The 15821-nt window shown below is 42.3% G+C and overlaps 1 protein-coding gene across 2 annotated transcripts in view; it reads right to left on the bottom strand.

Moving 5' to 3' along the window:
• AGPAT5 (1-acylglycerol-3-phosphate O-acyltransferase 5) overlaps window positions 1-15821 on the bottom strand; it is a 57828-nt gene that overhangs the window by 40340 nt on the left and 1667 nt on the right. For both annotated transcript variants that reach the window (XR_006705276.1, XM_045451931.1), the window contains exon 2: window positions 1252-1321. Coding sequence is in view for 1 of the 2 variants with exons in the window: in XM_045451931.1 (XP_045307887.1) it covers window positions 1252-1321 (70 nt within the window). In the remaining variant the exon portion in view is untranslated. The remainder of the gene's footprint in view (window positions 1-1251; window positions 1322-15821) is intronic.

The raw sequence follows: 15821 nt of genomic DNA, 5'->3' as shown, positions 1-15821 counted from the left end.
TGGAAGCCCGGGAGAAATGGGTCATCGGCAGCAGACAGCAGGAGCAGGACGCTGGTGGTAGGGAAGCCCGGCACAACCGGAGAAACACTGAAATCCCTGGCCTGCCCTACAGGCCAGCGTTAGAAGCAGACACTGTCATCTTGTGGCTCGGCTGCCTCAAAACTCCTATCAACCCTTGTCCCATAAAATCAACTCTTGTCCCATAAAGCAGAGCATAATCACCAATGAGCAAAACTGAGAAAAATGCATTTCAACCTCTGCCTCCTTCCTCTACCTTACCTAGGGCACAGGCAGTGATAAAAGCAACCAAATCATAATCGTGAAGGTACACCGTTGACAGGAGGAAGATAAACAGCCAAGGCTGAAGTGATTTTCCATTACGGTACAATCATCCATCAGGCTGGTGTGGCTTTGAACTCCTGGGTACTACACTTTTTAAAGTAATAAAAATGGACTTTGGCGAGTGCGCATCAGAAGCAGTTACGGGTTTGATAAAAAGAAGTGGGATTTCCTCTGGACTGAATTATTTGTTGAACTAAAAAGTACCTGAACCAGGACCAGTTTCTTGGGTTTCGATACTGTACAACAGCTACATAACACGCCATCCCTGGGGAAATTGATTAAGAGGTCATGGACTCTATATACTATTTTCGCAAGTTCTTGAGAATCTATAATTATTTCAAAATAAGAAGTTTTTTTTAAAGTGCCTTAAAGTATACACTGCACTATAATCGAAGACCAGAGTCTTCTGTGTTTCTTCAGACAGAATAACAAGCTATAATTAAAGCAAAACATTTGATGAGGCAAAAGGAACTGCAGATATTAGAAATTAATACAGTACTGTCTTTAGGGAAGGAGTAGTCACTTACTAGCACAACCTTTCTGCAAGTTAACAGTCAAATATGTAAGATGTGTATACCCTTTGACCCAATTTTACTTCCAGAAACATAACTTACAAAAAGAAGGCATAAATTATTTAAAGAACTATTCAAAGAAACAGAATAAATGAAAGAAAATGGCTTATTTACACCCATTCAAGGGAGAAGGGTAAGTTTAGGAAAATTCAGTTTTCATATTCCTGACTTTCCAAAAAAGTAAAATCATAAAAATGTAAGATCATGATATAATGTCTGCATTGAAAATTCATGTTTTAACAGCAACAAAAATTCATTTAAAGGAATAAAAACATCACTTTGAAAGCCCATCTACTTTCTGTAGAAAACCTACATTTCATGCAAATGAAATACAAACCTGTGCTTTGATGATTTGCTAAATATATTATGTTTTCTTTTTTTTTTGGCAAATCTCCATATAGCAATATCTGAAAGATAAAACAGAAAGAAACGTTACTTTAACATCTCAAAACATGCACCACTGTAACAAAACAGGTCAAAGAATCGGCAACGTCATAAATATCTCCATCCAGGATGAACAAAGATTAGATTTCTCTCAGAAGCATCAGAGATCATAAGTGGCACGGGTTTATCGTAGTTAGTGCAGAGCAGGTCATAGAGTGGAACAGAATGATCAACATCCTCATGAGAAAAGCAGAAGCATTTACTGACCGCTTACAATCTCCGGAACCCTTTTTGTAAGATACGCCTCCCTTCAAAAAGCCTACCGTGTACTGAGACAGCCATGGATACATACAACTGTAATGAGACGTAATGCAAACTTGATGAAAATATGGCACATTTTATATTAAAGAACTGTCAACTGTGGAGCAGAAGCAGCATCCATTAGGTGTGATTTCAGCAAATGAGACGAAGGAAGGACGTCCATGAAAAGGCGGACGAAGAAATGGAATCGGTGGTGTCTGAGACCTGTTGAGGCATCTTAGCGGTATCGCAGTCAGACCAAGCTACGTGCAGGGCTGGTGAGCTGGAGCAGGGAGACCCCACAGAGACCCGAATCAGAATAGAAAAGTCTTCTGAATATCGCACTCAAGACTAAAACGTGATTTTGTGAGTAACAGGGAAACACGGTTCATGATTAGGACTCTCGGTAGCTCTGTGAAGAACAGAGAAAGCTCGCTGGGGTGCCTGGCTGGCTCAGTCGGTGGAACATGTGACTCTTGATCTCAGAGTCACGAATTCAAGCCCCATGATGGACATGGAACTTAGTTAAGAAAATTAAAAAATAAGAAATAAAACAAAAGAACAAGAAAGTTCAGGATACAGGTGACTTCCAGCAAAGGGGGGAGGCTTCAACATGGGAGGGTACACAGTGGCTTCAACTCTGAGAAGTCATGTTTTATTTCTTAAACCGGATGGTGGGAACACAGGTGTTCGTTATAGAAGTTTTTCTGTAGTTCTGCATGTCTTAAATGTAAATGTTTCATAATAAATTATTTAAAGAAGTTAAAAGTATATTTTTAAAGACTTTAAAGGAAAGGACTGCTAACAGTGGTATTTTTTTACTCAGGGCATTTTTGTTTCTGTACCTTGTGATCATGGATTATGCAAGATTATGAATCAACCAAGGCTTTTTAGATATCCACACAGATATATTGGTGGCAACACTCTTCATTACTATCTTAACAACAGAAGAAAGAAAATGACATTAACCCAGCATCTCTGTAGAAAAATGGAAACAGAGGGCATAGAGGTCTGGACGTCAGGAACTCAGACTAAGATTTCTATTATCTCCCTCAGAAAACTATTCAGTGCTATACAAGTAATTTATAATACATAATTGTTTAGATATTTGCTTGAATTTTTATTAATAAAGTAAATCAGTGCCAACAAAACAAAACAAAACCCTAAACCAATAGTTTGACCTACGCAGGGTTAATAGGGAGTTCTTGTTTGTGAGCAATCCCCATTCTCTCACCAAAAAGCCAGAACTGCTTCGAGTCCATTGGCTACAATGCACTGGGTTTATGGTACTGCAGCGATGCGACTGTTTTTTGGCTTAAGTTCCTTGGGTGACACACTCACATTTAAAGGTTAGTACTCTTTGGAGACCTGCCTGCCCTCAAGCTGAAGTCAGCACTTGAACCATACAAGAAGAGACCGTCCTTTTCCTATCCTCCTCTGGGCTTGGGTAACAGACCGCTAGGCTGTAGCCTCTGAAGGGCAGATAACGGACAAGTTATGAAAAGGTGTTATTTTAGATTGACTGTGGTAGTCCCGGTGTGTGCTGATTAGATGGGGGCCAGTGGCGCAGGCAGTGAAAGGATTCACCCCAGGCGGAGCAAAGGAGATGGAAGTTTACTGAATACACTGCAGAAAGCAGCAGGCGGGACGGCAGAGGAGACACTCTTCCAGGAGGTGATGGTGAGGGGCCTGAGTTACAGGGTGGAGTGAGGAAGGATGGGAACGTATGGAATTTCCCCGTTTTTGGTAGCTGTGCCTGGCTGTCAGTAGCCCGTTGGTTAGTTAGTGCCTACGGCCATTCCTGGTGGGCCACTTAATGAGCCTCTCTGCGTTCAGCTTGGTGGTCGCTCTGGGCCCTGTTGCCTTGAGTTTCCATTGCTCAAGCCTGCTGCCTAAAAGTGGCCTCTACAGTACCTACAGACAGTAAGATAAGCAATGAATTTTTTAAAACTTTTTTTAATGTTTATTTATTTTTGAGAGAGAGAGTGAGACCCAGAACATGAAGCAGACTCCAAGCTTTGAGCTGTCAGCACAGAGCCCAACGCGGGGCTCGAACTCACGGGCCGTGAGATCGTGACCTGAGCCAAAGTCGGACGCTCAACCAACTGAGCCACCCCAGCGCCCCAGAGAAGCAATGAATTGGGCAAAACAGATAGAGAAAATGTAGTTCTACGGCTACACCACTCAGAAGGGGGAAAAAAACCACAACAACGAATTCATAGCCACTTAAGGGAAAATACATAATACATCAATCATACTTTTAAAGATTACTGTTTGATATGAGTATCAAACTGATATGATATGATATTAATTGATTGATATGATATCAATACTGTTTGATATGAAATAAAAGCTATTTCCAAATGAAATGCAGGATGGTACAAAAGAGGGTAAGCCTTTCGCAAAACATAATTTAATATCTTAAAGTAGGCATTTGGATGATTGCCTATTTAAGTTTTTTCATTTGCCACTGTAAATTCAACAGAAATAAGTTAGAAAAGAGTAGTCTTCCTAATTAAAACTTGAAAATATCTAAAAGCAAAGTAAATGAAATTATGAACTGCAAATCTTATTGTAATAGTTGCATATCATTCTTAAGTACTTTGAAAAAATGTTGACTACCCAAAGAAAGGAACGCAGAATTACAATGTTAGGTATCATATATATGAAGTTTTAAGGTCCTTCACTTGATTTACCAGATTTCAAAGAAAAAACTTTTCGTTCTAATTTGAAATTGTCAAATTTCTTTCATTAGGTGGAAAGTTCGTTTTTCAATTTACTAACATGGAGAGGAAGAAAAAATTTTCATTTTTTAAGAATGCAGAATCTCAAAATACTTAACAGCGATTACTACCTTACTAAGTATACAATGAGACAGACAGGTGTAGTGTTCGCTAAATGTAAAAAAAAAGTTTCTAAGAATTTACAACATACCCATACACATAAATATAAACACAAAAGGGCAGGCTGCCCCAAGATAGTCCACTTTGGCAAAAAGATTATTTCAAGTTCAAAGTAATCAAAACCCAGCAGATGCAGGAAAAGATACCTGCTTGCCTCTCTCTCTCCCCTCCTCTCAACTGCCTAAATTTGCATTGAAAAGGGGAACCTGTACGAGGAGGAGAGCAATTAACAGAGACTCCTCTTTACCTAAGAAGCTTATTTGCATAATAGAGCAGCCTTTGTTTTTCAAATCATCTCCTTTAGCTTCCTGCTAAAGGCCTTCTCCACTTTGGATCTGCAGACCCTTCCCTTGTCCTCGGCTCCCGTAAGCATCACAGGGCCTCACTATCTTCGCAATCCGCCTGTGTGGAGTCCCATACATATGCCTATTAAATTTGATTTTCTCCTGTTCATCTGTCTCATGGCAACTTGAGTCTAAGTCCAGCTGGAAGGACCACAGGGCAGAGGAAGTTCTTCCTCCCCGACAATTCTATTGACGACCTATAAGCCCACCTGCGCCCTCTCATTCTAACCCAGAGCCCAGGATTAATCACACTCCCTTTTGCACCAGGACGGACCCTGTTCACACTCCTATGGGAGCATCCACGCGCTGTGTGCGTGTGTGCGTATCCTACCCCTTAGAGCTCATAAGCTCTTCCGTGGCAGGGTCTTCTTCATTTTTCTACCCCAGGGTTTAGCACTCAGGTGGTTTTGAGCACAAGTTTACTGAATCATTAAGTTGCACTTTCATTTTTCACAAGTAGATAAAGCTGCATCTCATTTTCAGCAGCAAGAGGTTTTGGAATACACAAAGTAAAATGCTTTAAGTGCACCAGTGACTTTTTAAGGCATCCATTCTGGGAATCTTCTAGTACATGTATTTCGAATCACATTAATCAGGTTTTTTTGCAGGTAATTTGTTCCTTCAAAATCAGGCAGATGAAAAACATACGGCTTTTTTGTTCTTCCTAACTCTTTAATTTTAGATTCATCATAATTGTTCGATTTTAGGCTCACCCATTTCTTAAAAGCTCATCTAGAGTCCTTTTTCCTTTTCATTTTATTAGAGGGGACAATAAAAATGCTCCATGAATAATTATCTTCATGGCAACACTCTGGTGACTATTGTGCTTTAGTCACACAAACCTGCCCAAAGGGCTATCAGAAGAAGGCATGGACTGAGCTGGACTTCCTTCCCTCACCCTGATCTTTACATTGCTTACTCTTCTCCATGATACGTAAACAACCTGAAGACTCTCTGTATCCTGAAAAGAGGTAGTGAAATGGAATCGAAAGCAATCACGTTTAACACAGTAGACAGTAGAATACCCAACTGATGACACCACCAGGACACGGATGTACAGCATTCTTTCTTTGTGGGGGAAAGAAAAAAAAAAACAAGATTCTTCATTTATCCCAATAATATCCATTTTCTTTCAGCAAGCAAAGTGGACTTTTTAACTTTCTCACTGCCCTTAAGTATAGAGTCTGTTGAGGGGGGTCAGAGCATGCTACCCCCAAATATGCCCCTTTGGCACGGGATTACTTTGAGCTGAAGGCAAGTAAGGAACAGCAGACACCCCTTCTGCCTGCCTGAGGCATAAACTTCCGTTTTTCCAGGTGACATTAATACCCCTTCCTAAAGGTGTTCCCTTCTAAAGTGCCAGGAAGACCAGAGGCAGCCGATGAGTCTGCACAGCAAAGCTTACTAAACCACCCTTCTCTAGCACACATTCCCCAGGGACCTTCCCACAATTTACCAGCCCGAAAAAGGTCCGAAGCCCTTGTTCCATCTAGCCATGTTTCCACAAGTTACTGCCCTTTGTTAACATGACATATAAACCCCTAAGCCGAGTCTACTCAGTTCTTTTGGTCTCCACTTCTTTTCTGTGAGGCACCAATGCATGTAAAAACATTAACATCAGAAAATGTCTTTTCGCCTGTTAATCTGGCTTTTATCAGTTTGATGCTCAGACCTCAGCTATAAACCTAAGAAAGTGGAGGAAGAGCTTTTCCTCCTCTGCAGTGCAACATAACAGTCACTAAGAGCCCAGGCTAAAGTATTTGATTTGAATTAAGACTCCGATGTGAAGGGCACCCGGGTGGCTCAGTCGGCTGGGCATCGGACTCCACTCGAGCTCAGGCCACGATCTCATGGTTCCGGAGTACGAACCCCACAGCGTGCAGCCCACTGGGGATCCTCTGTCCCCTCCTCTCTCTGCACTCCTCCCTCCCCCACTAGCACTCTCAAAAATAAACATTAAGAAAAAACAAAAAAACGACTTGGATTTGAATCCTAGTCTATCACCTTACTATGTGAACTTGAGTAAAAGTACCTTACCTCTCTCATCTATTTCTTTACAAGTAAAATGATTGTAATAACAGCAACCACTCCTCATGCGGTTGTGGTGAAATTTACGACACTAGTCGTGCCATGCTTTGAATATAGTAACTATCCCTCCAAAAGCTAACTGTTGTTCTTACCACTGTCCAATAGTGAAGTTTTTTATTCAAAACTGTGTTAAGTGATGAATAAGAGAAAAAAAGTCTCTGATTACACACAAATGCGTATAAAGAATGTGTTCTAATAATCTACACTGTTTATAATCATTTAAAATGAATTTTCAACAGTATTTTTTTTTATGCCAATGGAATATACTACTGGTTAACCAGTACAAGATTTTTACTGTAATGCAAACAAAAACACTGGTCTTTTTCTGCTCAATCTGAAACAACACTTCACTGAACAGGAAGTCTGATGCCCCTCAGAACCAAGATCAAATTATACACATAGCCATTTGTCTAATAACCAGTATGTGAAAATAATGATTGAGCAACATTTAAAATGGAGCCTTACGAATCACAAAGCTTTCTTGTACATTCCTCATGTAAATCTCTTGGTATTGTCCTTACTCTCTAGGGTGTGTTTTTCTGAGCATCTACAATGCACCACTCATTGAGGGCAGTTTCACATATTATCTCATTTACTCTTGAAAATAAAATGACAGTAAGTAGTCCACTTAAGGATGAGAATATGGAGTTGAGACACTGACTTACTCAAGTCGACACACACGGTGGCAGAGAACGAGGAATCACGCTCCGGTTCCTCACACCAAGATCCAAAACTGTTTTGATGGGCACAAAACTATTCTCTGCAAAAATTCCAAATACTAGGAGCTTATGTGATTTTTTCAATCTGAATTCTAAGGAGGTAAGATACTCATGAGAAAAAAATAAGACATAAAAAATTTTCCTCAGCACCTGGGTGGCTCAGTGGGTTAAGTTAAGTGTGGGACTCCTGGTTTCTACTCTGGTCATGATACCACCGTGGTGGGACAGAGCCCTGCATCGGGCTCTGGGCTGACAGCTCAGCACCTGCTTGGGATTCTCTCTCCCTCTCTGCCCCTCCTGTGTGTGTGCTCGCTTGCTTGCTCGCTCTCTCACTCTCTCAAATAATAAGTTAAAAAAATGTTTTTCGTCCAGAAATACAAGTTAAGGATGGGAGCACAGCAATCTGTGAGCTGCTAAGCGCTGGCATCCATTCTGCAGGATCCAACTTCCGGAACCACCTGCTTATGCACGATGCTCCCTACAGCAAAGCAAGTGCTGGGATTCACACGCATGACTCCTCAATTTCCTCAGCTCTTTATTCACTTCTTTCCTTTATAAATAACTTATCTCATATGCACTTTTTTAAAGTGACTTCCTCCTACACTGCCGAATTGTGTGTCACTGGAGAGTAGAGACGACTTTCTTAATCTAAAACCTGAGAGCCTGGCATGTGGTTAGCAGTTAAGGTGATGCTCCTTTCCAGGTGTCAACCCCCTCATTTCTTTGTGCTCTTGAAATTCCCACCCGGAGACCAGGCAGAGTAAGGCTGTCTTAAGATACCACTTACAACACCCTCTAAGACACCCAAGCGCATCGCTGGTTCCCACAGAGAAAGAGGAACAAACCTTAGAGAACCGCACAGGTTCAAAAGCAGCAAAAAGTACAGGTGTTTACTGACAAGTCAGTAAAGGTTTCTCTATGTTGCTGGGTGTTCCAGAAGGCCCGCTTTTACTTATTTTTTACGTTTCTTTCTTTCTTTTGTGAGAGAGAGACAGAGGGAGGGAGGGTGGGGCAGAGAAAGAGGGAGAGAATCCCAAGCAGGCTCCGTGCTGTCAGCGACCAGGCAGACTTCCTCGATCCCGGGAACCATGAGATCATGACCTGAATCAAAACCAAGAGTCCGACACTCAACTGACTGAGCCACCTGGGCGCCCTTAGAACTCCCTCTTTTACAAAGTGTCTGACGTTATTCTTCCTCAGTGGTACCTCTGAGGGTGCTGTTCTTTTGTCTTTCCCCTTTACCTACTTAAGAATACAATCAGACTCACTAGACCTGCTGTCCCTGTTAAATCAAAACCTGTCAACCAGTAAGGTCATTCAAGAATCCATCCCCATTACCAGTGGATCCACACTTCCACAGAAACCCAACAGACCAGCATCCCAAGTACTTCCGCCCTTTGGTTAAAGGGAAAAATCAAGTCAAACTATTCTCCCCTTTATTGCCATTTCCAAAAGGCTACAATCTTGTGGAGAGGGCAAAACAGACGTTAAAATATGCTAATGTTATGTTAATATCACGTATGTGATCCTGACACCAAGAGGGGGTGAGGAAGAGCTGGGGCCTGAGTAGGAAGAAAGTAGCTACAGAAGAGTGGTCCAAAGGCACGTGGCTGAAAACACACCGGGGCTTCTGGGGCCTGGGGAGGAAGCAGTGGTTGGCCTACAGTGAAACCAGTGAGAGGAAAAACTGGCCAGGGCAGAATTTAGACGGCTTTGAAGGCCACCCTTAGGAATCTTCATTTTCGTTCCGTTATCAATCGAGGGCCTCTTTCTCCTAAGCATGCCGCGATACTTAACTCCTGTTTGAAATAGGATTCAAAGCAGTTCAGGATAAGTGTCACAGCCTTCCTGAATAATCCAGGCAGCTGTCTCACCTTCGTGTCACCAAGCTGACAAACACGAACACTCCCATCTCAGGATCAGCCTCTACTGGGATTGTTCGTGCACGCTTTTCCTGGCATGAATAAATCGAGAGCTGGATTTCGTTCCAAGCAACATAACCACACCACCTGGCAAAGCATCTTCGGAAAATGGGTCCTGAAGCCGGAGCGCCATATACGGAATCCTGCCTCAGCTACCACACATGTGAACGCTTTGGGCCTCTGTTCCCCAGGGTAAAGGGGAAGAAGGCGCCCACCTTGTAAGGGTGACAGGCCGATGGTAGTACAACACCTGGCACACAGCACTCACGAAATGCCAAGTTTGTTAGGAACCCCTTCCTCTCCTTTCTCCTTCACCTCCAGTCACAAGGCCCCAGCTACCTCGAAAAGGGATCCAGGGTTCTTTCCATTCTTTCCATGTCCACTCTGCCCATTACTCTGACCCCCATCTCTCGCCGGGATTACTACAAACCCTCCCACACCAGCCCTTTGTCAGAGCTCCGTGCAAATGTCACTTGCTTGGGCAAACTTCCCCAGCCCCCTGCCCTCCACCCACTAGTCTCAATCTCATAGAGCACGGGACGTTGTAATTCTGTTGCTACCGCTTGTGTCCCACCAGGTGAGCTCCATGAGGGGAGGGATCTTGTCTCCAGTTTCCCCACCTACCCCTTAGCACCCAGCACAGGACTGGAACAGGGTGCACACTCCAGTACTGTATGTATGAGGGAAGGAAGGAAGGAAGGAAGGAAGGATAGTTTCTGGGGACTCCTTAGAAGTTACTACTTAGGGGGCGCCTGGGTGGCGCAGTCGGTTGAGCGTCCGACTTCAGCCAGGTCACGATCTCGCGGTCTGTGAGTTCGAGCCCCGCGTCGGGCTCTGGGCTGACAGCTCAGAGCCTGGAGCCTGCTTCAGATTCTGTGTCTCTTTCTCTTTCTCTGCCCCTTCTCTACTCATGCTCTGTCTGTCTCTCTCTCAAAAATAAATTAACAATGGGGCGCCTGGGTGGCGCAGTCGGTTAAGCGTCCGACTTCAGCCAGGTCACGATCTTGCGGTCCGCGAGTTCGAGCCCCGCATCAGGCTCTGGGCTGATGGCTCAGAGCCTGGAGCCTGTTTCCGATTCTGTGTCTCCCTCTCTCTCTGCCCCTCCCCCGTTCATGCTCTGTCTCTCTCTGTCCCAAAAAAAATAAATAAACGTTGAAAAAAAAAAAAATTAAAAAAAAAAAAAAAAGAAGTTACTACTTAGTTTGGGGTTGTATTAAACCTGTGTTTAAGAAACCATAATAAAATGAGAAGATATAGGGGCGCCTGGGTGGCTCAGTTGATTAAGTGTCCGACTTCAGCTTAGGTCATGGTCCTGCGGGTCGTGGGTTCGAGTCCCGCGTGGGGGTCTATGCTGATGGCTCAGAGCCTGGAGCCTGTTTTCGGATTCCGTGTCTCCCTCTCTCTCTGCTCCTCCCCTCCTCACGCTTTTCTCTCAAAAATGAACATTAAAAATTTTTTTAATAAAAAAAAAAGAAAATATCAAAGTAAAAATAAACTTGTGATTTCATTTAGGAAGAGTCAGCTCTCAGTTCATTCAGCTCCACAAATTCAGACAAATTCACAAAAGAGGCAAAGTAAACTGGATCTTTAGATTCATACTTTTCTTCTCCTCATCGTAACAGCACAGAGGTGTCCCCAGGGGTCACAGGCATATACAGTGCTACTACAAAACCCATCCAAGGGTGCCTGGGTGGCTCAGTCATTAAGCGCCCAACTTTGGGTCTGATCATGATCTCATGGTTTGCCAGTTCGAGCTCGGTGTGGGGCTCTGTGCTGACAGTGCGGAGTCTGCTTCAGATGCTGGGTCTCCCTCTCTCTCTGCCCCTCCCCTGCCCTCTCTTTCTGTCTCTAAAATAAGTAAACACTACAAAACAAAACAAACAAAAACATCCAAAAGGTTAATCCATTGGGGGAGTCTTTCCACAACTTACATTTATTTAATGAGAAGAAATCTAAAGTTACACACCAAATTGTTGCATACTTGGGAAAGGTGTGTGGGTGGAGGGAACTTTCTCAAACTATTGCATCAGTGTTTCAGTATTTTATTGTATCTGTGATTTAAAATAGAAAAAAGACATTAAAAGAAATCTTACACCAATGCAACCTAAAATAACTTGTTTGCTCAATGGGGGGGCTTTATTTATAGGAAGTATAAAAGCACAGCTCTAATTACATTTCTCTAAGATTTTCTTAGAAGTCTATTCCCTAGCCAGACTTCAAATGTGTTAGACTAACATCATATTTGATTTGGGCAATGTTTAATTTCCTCTCTGAAAGGCCGGTGTCATTCCTGAACAAGCAAATGCCTAAGCACAAGCCCATCTGGCCAGCTCCCTTACACCCGCTACACTGAAGGAAGTAATCTAAGGTCTTTTAAGGTCTTCACGTGGATGATGAATAAATAGAGAAAAAGGAAATCAAGGATACAAAATATTTATATCCTCTTTAGGACGACTGACATTCAAGACGCCTCTGGGCAATGTTTTAGCAGAAATGCAGACAGCATCCAGATGCAATAAAAAGGAGGCCAACTCATAAAGGCCCTTCTCTTGTTCTAAATAAACATGTTTCATTCTAGTAGATTAGCTACAGAGAGAACCAGTTATAAATGGTCTTAGAGACCATACCTAGCATAGGAAAGCTTTGGTTGTTCCTGAGGAACTCAAAAGAATGTTTTCATTAAAGGTATGCATTATCAGAGATTTATTTAAGAGTATTCTAACTGAGCACATTTAAAAAAAACATCAAAATCTTACGCATAAATGCTCTATCTTCTTTCCAGTGTTTTTTGGACTATTTTGTACTTGAAGTAGGTCAGTTGAAAAACTAAATTTTTTGTATCTCAAAGTCCACATTTTGTTGTTACAATAGATCACGTTAGCATTTGAGGAAAAGCAAATTAGAAGATAGGGCTATTAATGTAAAACATTTTTTTTTTTTTTAATTTTTCTTCAACGTTTATTTTTATTTTTGGGACAGAGAGAGACAGAGCATGAACGGGGAGGGGCAGAGAGAGAGGGAGACACAGAATCGGAAACAGGCTCCGGGCTCTGAGCCATCAGCCCAGAGCCTGATGCGGGGCTCGAACTCACAGACCGCAAGATCATGACCTGAGCTGAAGTCGGACGCTTAACTGACTGCGCCACCCAGGCACCCCAGTGTAAAACATTTTAAAGTAAATTCTGAGTGGTACAAAATGATTTAAGCAGGAAAAAAATTTGACTCAACTGTTTATTAGATGTTGATTAGGAGACGTGCATTGTATCTCTAGATATTTTTGTCCTGCCAATATCAATGATCAGTGTTTAGTGCATTCCACTGGAAGGAGGGGAAAGAGTAGAATTGTTTTTGAAAATAATGACAAGAGAATTCTGACATTTAGAAAAAAAGTACATGAACTTTTAACAGCTTCCAAAACAACATGTTTGCATTTTTCATCATCTGCCATAACTATCACAATTAATGTTTATGCAGGAATCTCAACATTCAGGACAGCACCCTAGGATAGAAACTCCAGACTACAGTAATCACATCACCTTCCAACTCCTGAGTCCTCACCACTGCCTCTGCCAGTATTCCCCACTTTCTCTTTAGCTTCCCAAGTTTCTCTCGAACTCCAGCTCTAAGAATAAGCAGAAATGAGTTACTTAGCGGGCTGAATGCTGACCCCACAAAAGACTGTCCGTGTCTTATGCCTGTAACCTGTGAGCGTGACCTTACTCAGGAAAACGGTCTTTGCATTTCCGATTAAGTCAATGGATCTGAGCTGAGGGGCTCATCCTGGATTATCTGCGTGGGCCCTAAACCCATGACAAGTGTCCTTAGAAGAGAAGGCAGAGGGACATTTGAGACAGAAGAGGAGGCAGACTGTGGACTTACATGGCCACAAGTCAAGGAATGCCAACAGCCACCGAATCTGGAACAGCCAAAGAAATGACGCTGCCACAGAGCTTCAGGAGGGAGTGTAAACCAGCAAACACTCCGATTTCAGACACTTGGCCTCTAGAACTGTGAGATTAAATTTCTCTTGTTTTAAGCCACTAAATTTGAGGTCATTTGTTATGGCAGCAACAGAAAAGAAATATAATTATTTGAATCGGTGCCCCTCAAAATGATACAGAAGTGTGTACTGATTTTCAGTGAGTCTCACATTGAGAGATATATGAAACTTTTAAAATCCTTTCTTTAAATTTTTTTTAATGTTTATTTTTTTGAGAGAGAGAGAGAGAGAGAGAGAGAGAGCGAGCAGGGACACAGACAGAGACCAGAGAGACAGAATCTGAAGCAGGCTCCAGGCTCTGAGTTGTCAGCACAGACCTTGACACAGAGCTCGAACCCACGGATTGTGAGATCATGACCTGAGCTGAAGTCAAGATGTTTAACCAACTGAGTCACCCAGGTGCCCTGAAACTTTAAAAACCCTACTGCTTATTGCAAAGTAAATGGTGAAGGTACCCAGTTGAATCTCAGCACTAAAAAGATTCTAGAAGAACCTAAAAGGATAAATAGTTATAAACAGTAACTTTAGCAACAGTGATTGAAATGTTCTCCTGTGTCAAAACCGCACGGGAGGGGTGTCTGGGTGGCTCAGTCAGTTGAGCGTCCAACTCCTGATTTTGGCTCAGATATGATCCCAGGGTCATGGGATCAAGCCCCGGTGTCAGGCTCTGCACTGAGCGTAGAGCCTCCGTAAGATTCTCCTTCTCCCCCTCTGCCCCCTCCCCTGCTCATGCACTCCCTCTGTCAAAAAAGAAATTAAAAAAAAAAAAAAATGCATATGAAAAGAAAGTAGTAGAAATAGGAAGAAAAGACATTTACCTAGAATCCAATGGAATGTTCAAGTATACCTGCTGAAATAGGTTTACCTACCAAGCACAAATCATGAATTTCGTGGACTTCTGTTCCTTCAGCCTAAAACTCCTATGCATAAGAAAATATTGTTACGCTACCATGAACCATTTCTTTTTTAAATCCAGAATAAAAAGCATTAAAGTGCCACTTAAAAACATTCTAATTTATGCTCAACACCGCTAATTAACATGCAAATGCAAATCAAAACCATAATGAGATATCACATTACACCTGTCAGAATGGCTAGTATCAAAAAGACAATAAAAAGTTTTGGCGAGGATGTGGAGAAAAGGGAACCCTCACACACTGTTGGTGGGAATGCAAAGTGGTGCAGCCACCGTGGAAAACAGTATTGGGGATTCCTCCAAAAGTTAAAAACACAAATACGATCTGATCCAGTATCTGATTCCGCTACTGGATATTTACCCAAAGAAAACGAAAACACTAATCACAAAGACACGATATGCACCCTGATGTTTATTCTAGCTTTGTTTGTAACAGCCAAGATATGGAAGCATTCATAGACAAATGTGTAAAGATGTGCCACACACACATACACACACTGGAGTATTCTCAGCCATAAAAAGGAATGATCTTGGCATTTGGGACAACATGGATAGATGCAAAGGGTTTTACACAAAATGAAATAAATCACATAAAGAAAAACAAATGCCAAATGGCTTCACTTTACATGTGTCATCTAAAAAACAAACCACAAAAGAAACAGACCCATAAATACAGAGATCAAACTGCTGATTGCCAGGGGTGCCTGGGTGGCTCAGTCGGTTAAATATTTGAATCTTGGTTTCAGCTCAGGTCATGATCTCACGGTGGTTGGTGAGTTTGAGCCCGAGTCAGGCTCTGTGCTGACAGCGTGGAGCCCACTCGGGATTCTCTCCCTCCTTCCCGACTCGTCATCTCTCTTTCTGTCTCTCTCTAAATAAATAAACATTAAAAAAAAAAAAAAAAAAAAAAAACCCTTAAACTGGAAGCCCACACTGAACAAGGTATGAGGTGAGCCACACAATTTAGGAACTCTGAAATTTTGCAACCATTTTTAAAAAGGGAAACTTGCTAAGCACGCAGTATGTCACTGGTATATTACACATTGCACTGCATGCTCTATTCTCTGAACAAAAACACAATAATCCACCACAGGAAGCACCATTTTTCTAAAAGGTAAGGCACTTTGTCCTAGGTTCTGTCTTCATCCTAGCCCAGGCCGGCTGTCAAGTGATGTGAAATTAAAGATTTAATCATGATGAAGCCACCCGTTTAAACCAATGTGGCGAAGTAAGAGCACAGGGGGTTAATGCTTGGCCCGAACTCCTGAAAATGTTAAATGAAGCCCACTTTAAAAGTCAACGAAGAGGAAGCCATGATCTGCCAAGAGCGA

The sequence above is a fragment of the Leopardus geoffroyi genome, chromosome B1 (genome assembly GCF_018350155.1).
Source record: "Leopardus geoffroyi isolate Oge1 chromosome B1, O.geoffroyi_Oge1_pat1.0, whole genome shotgun sequence".
Taxonomy (NCBI): Eukaryota; Metazoa; Chordata; class Mammalia; order Carnivora; family Felidae; genus Leopardus; species Leopardus geoffroyi.
This window is presented reverse-complemented; position numbering and strand designations above follow the sequence as displayed.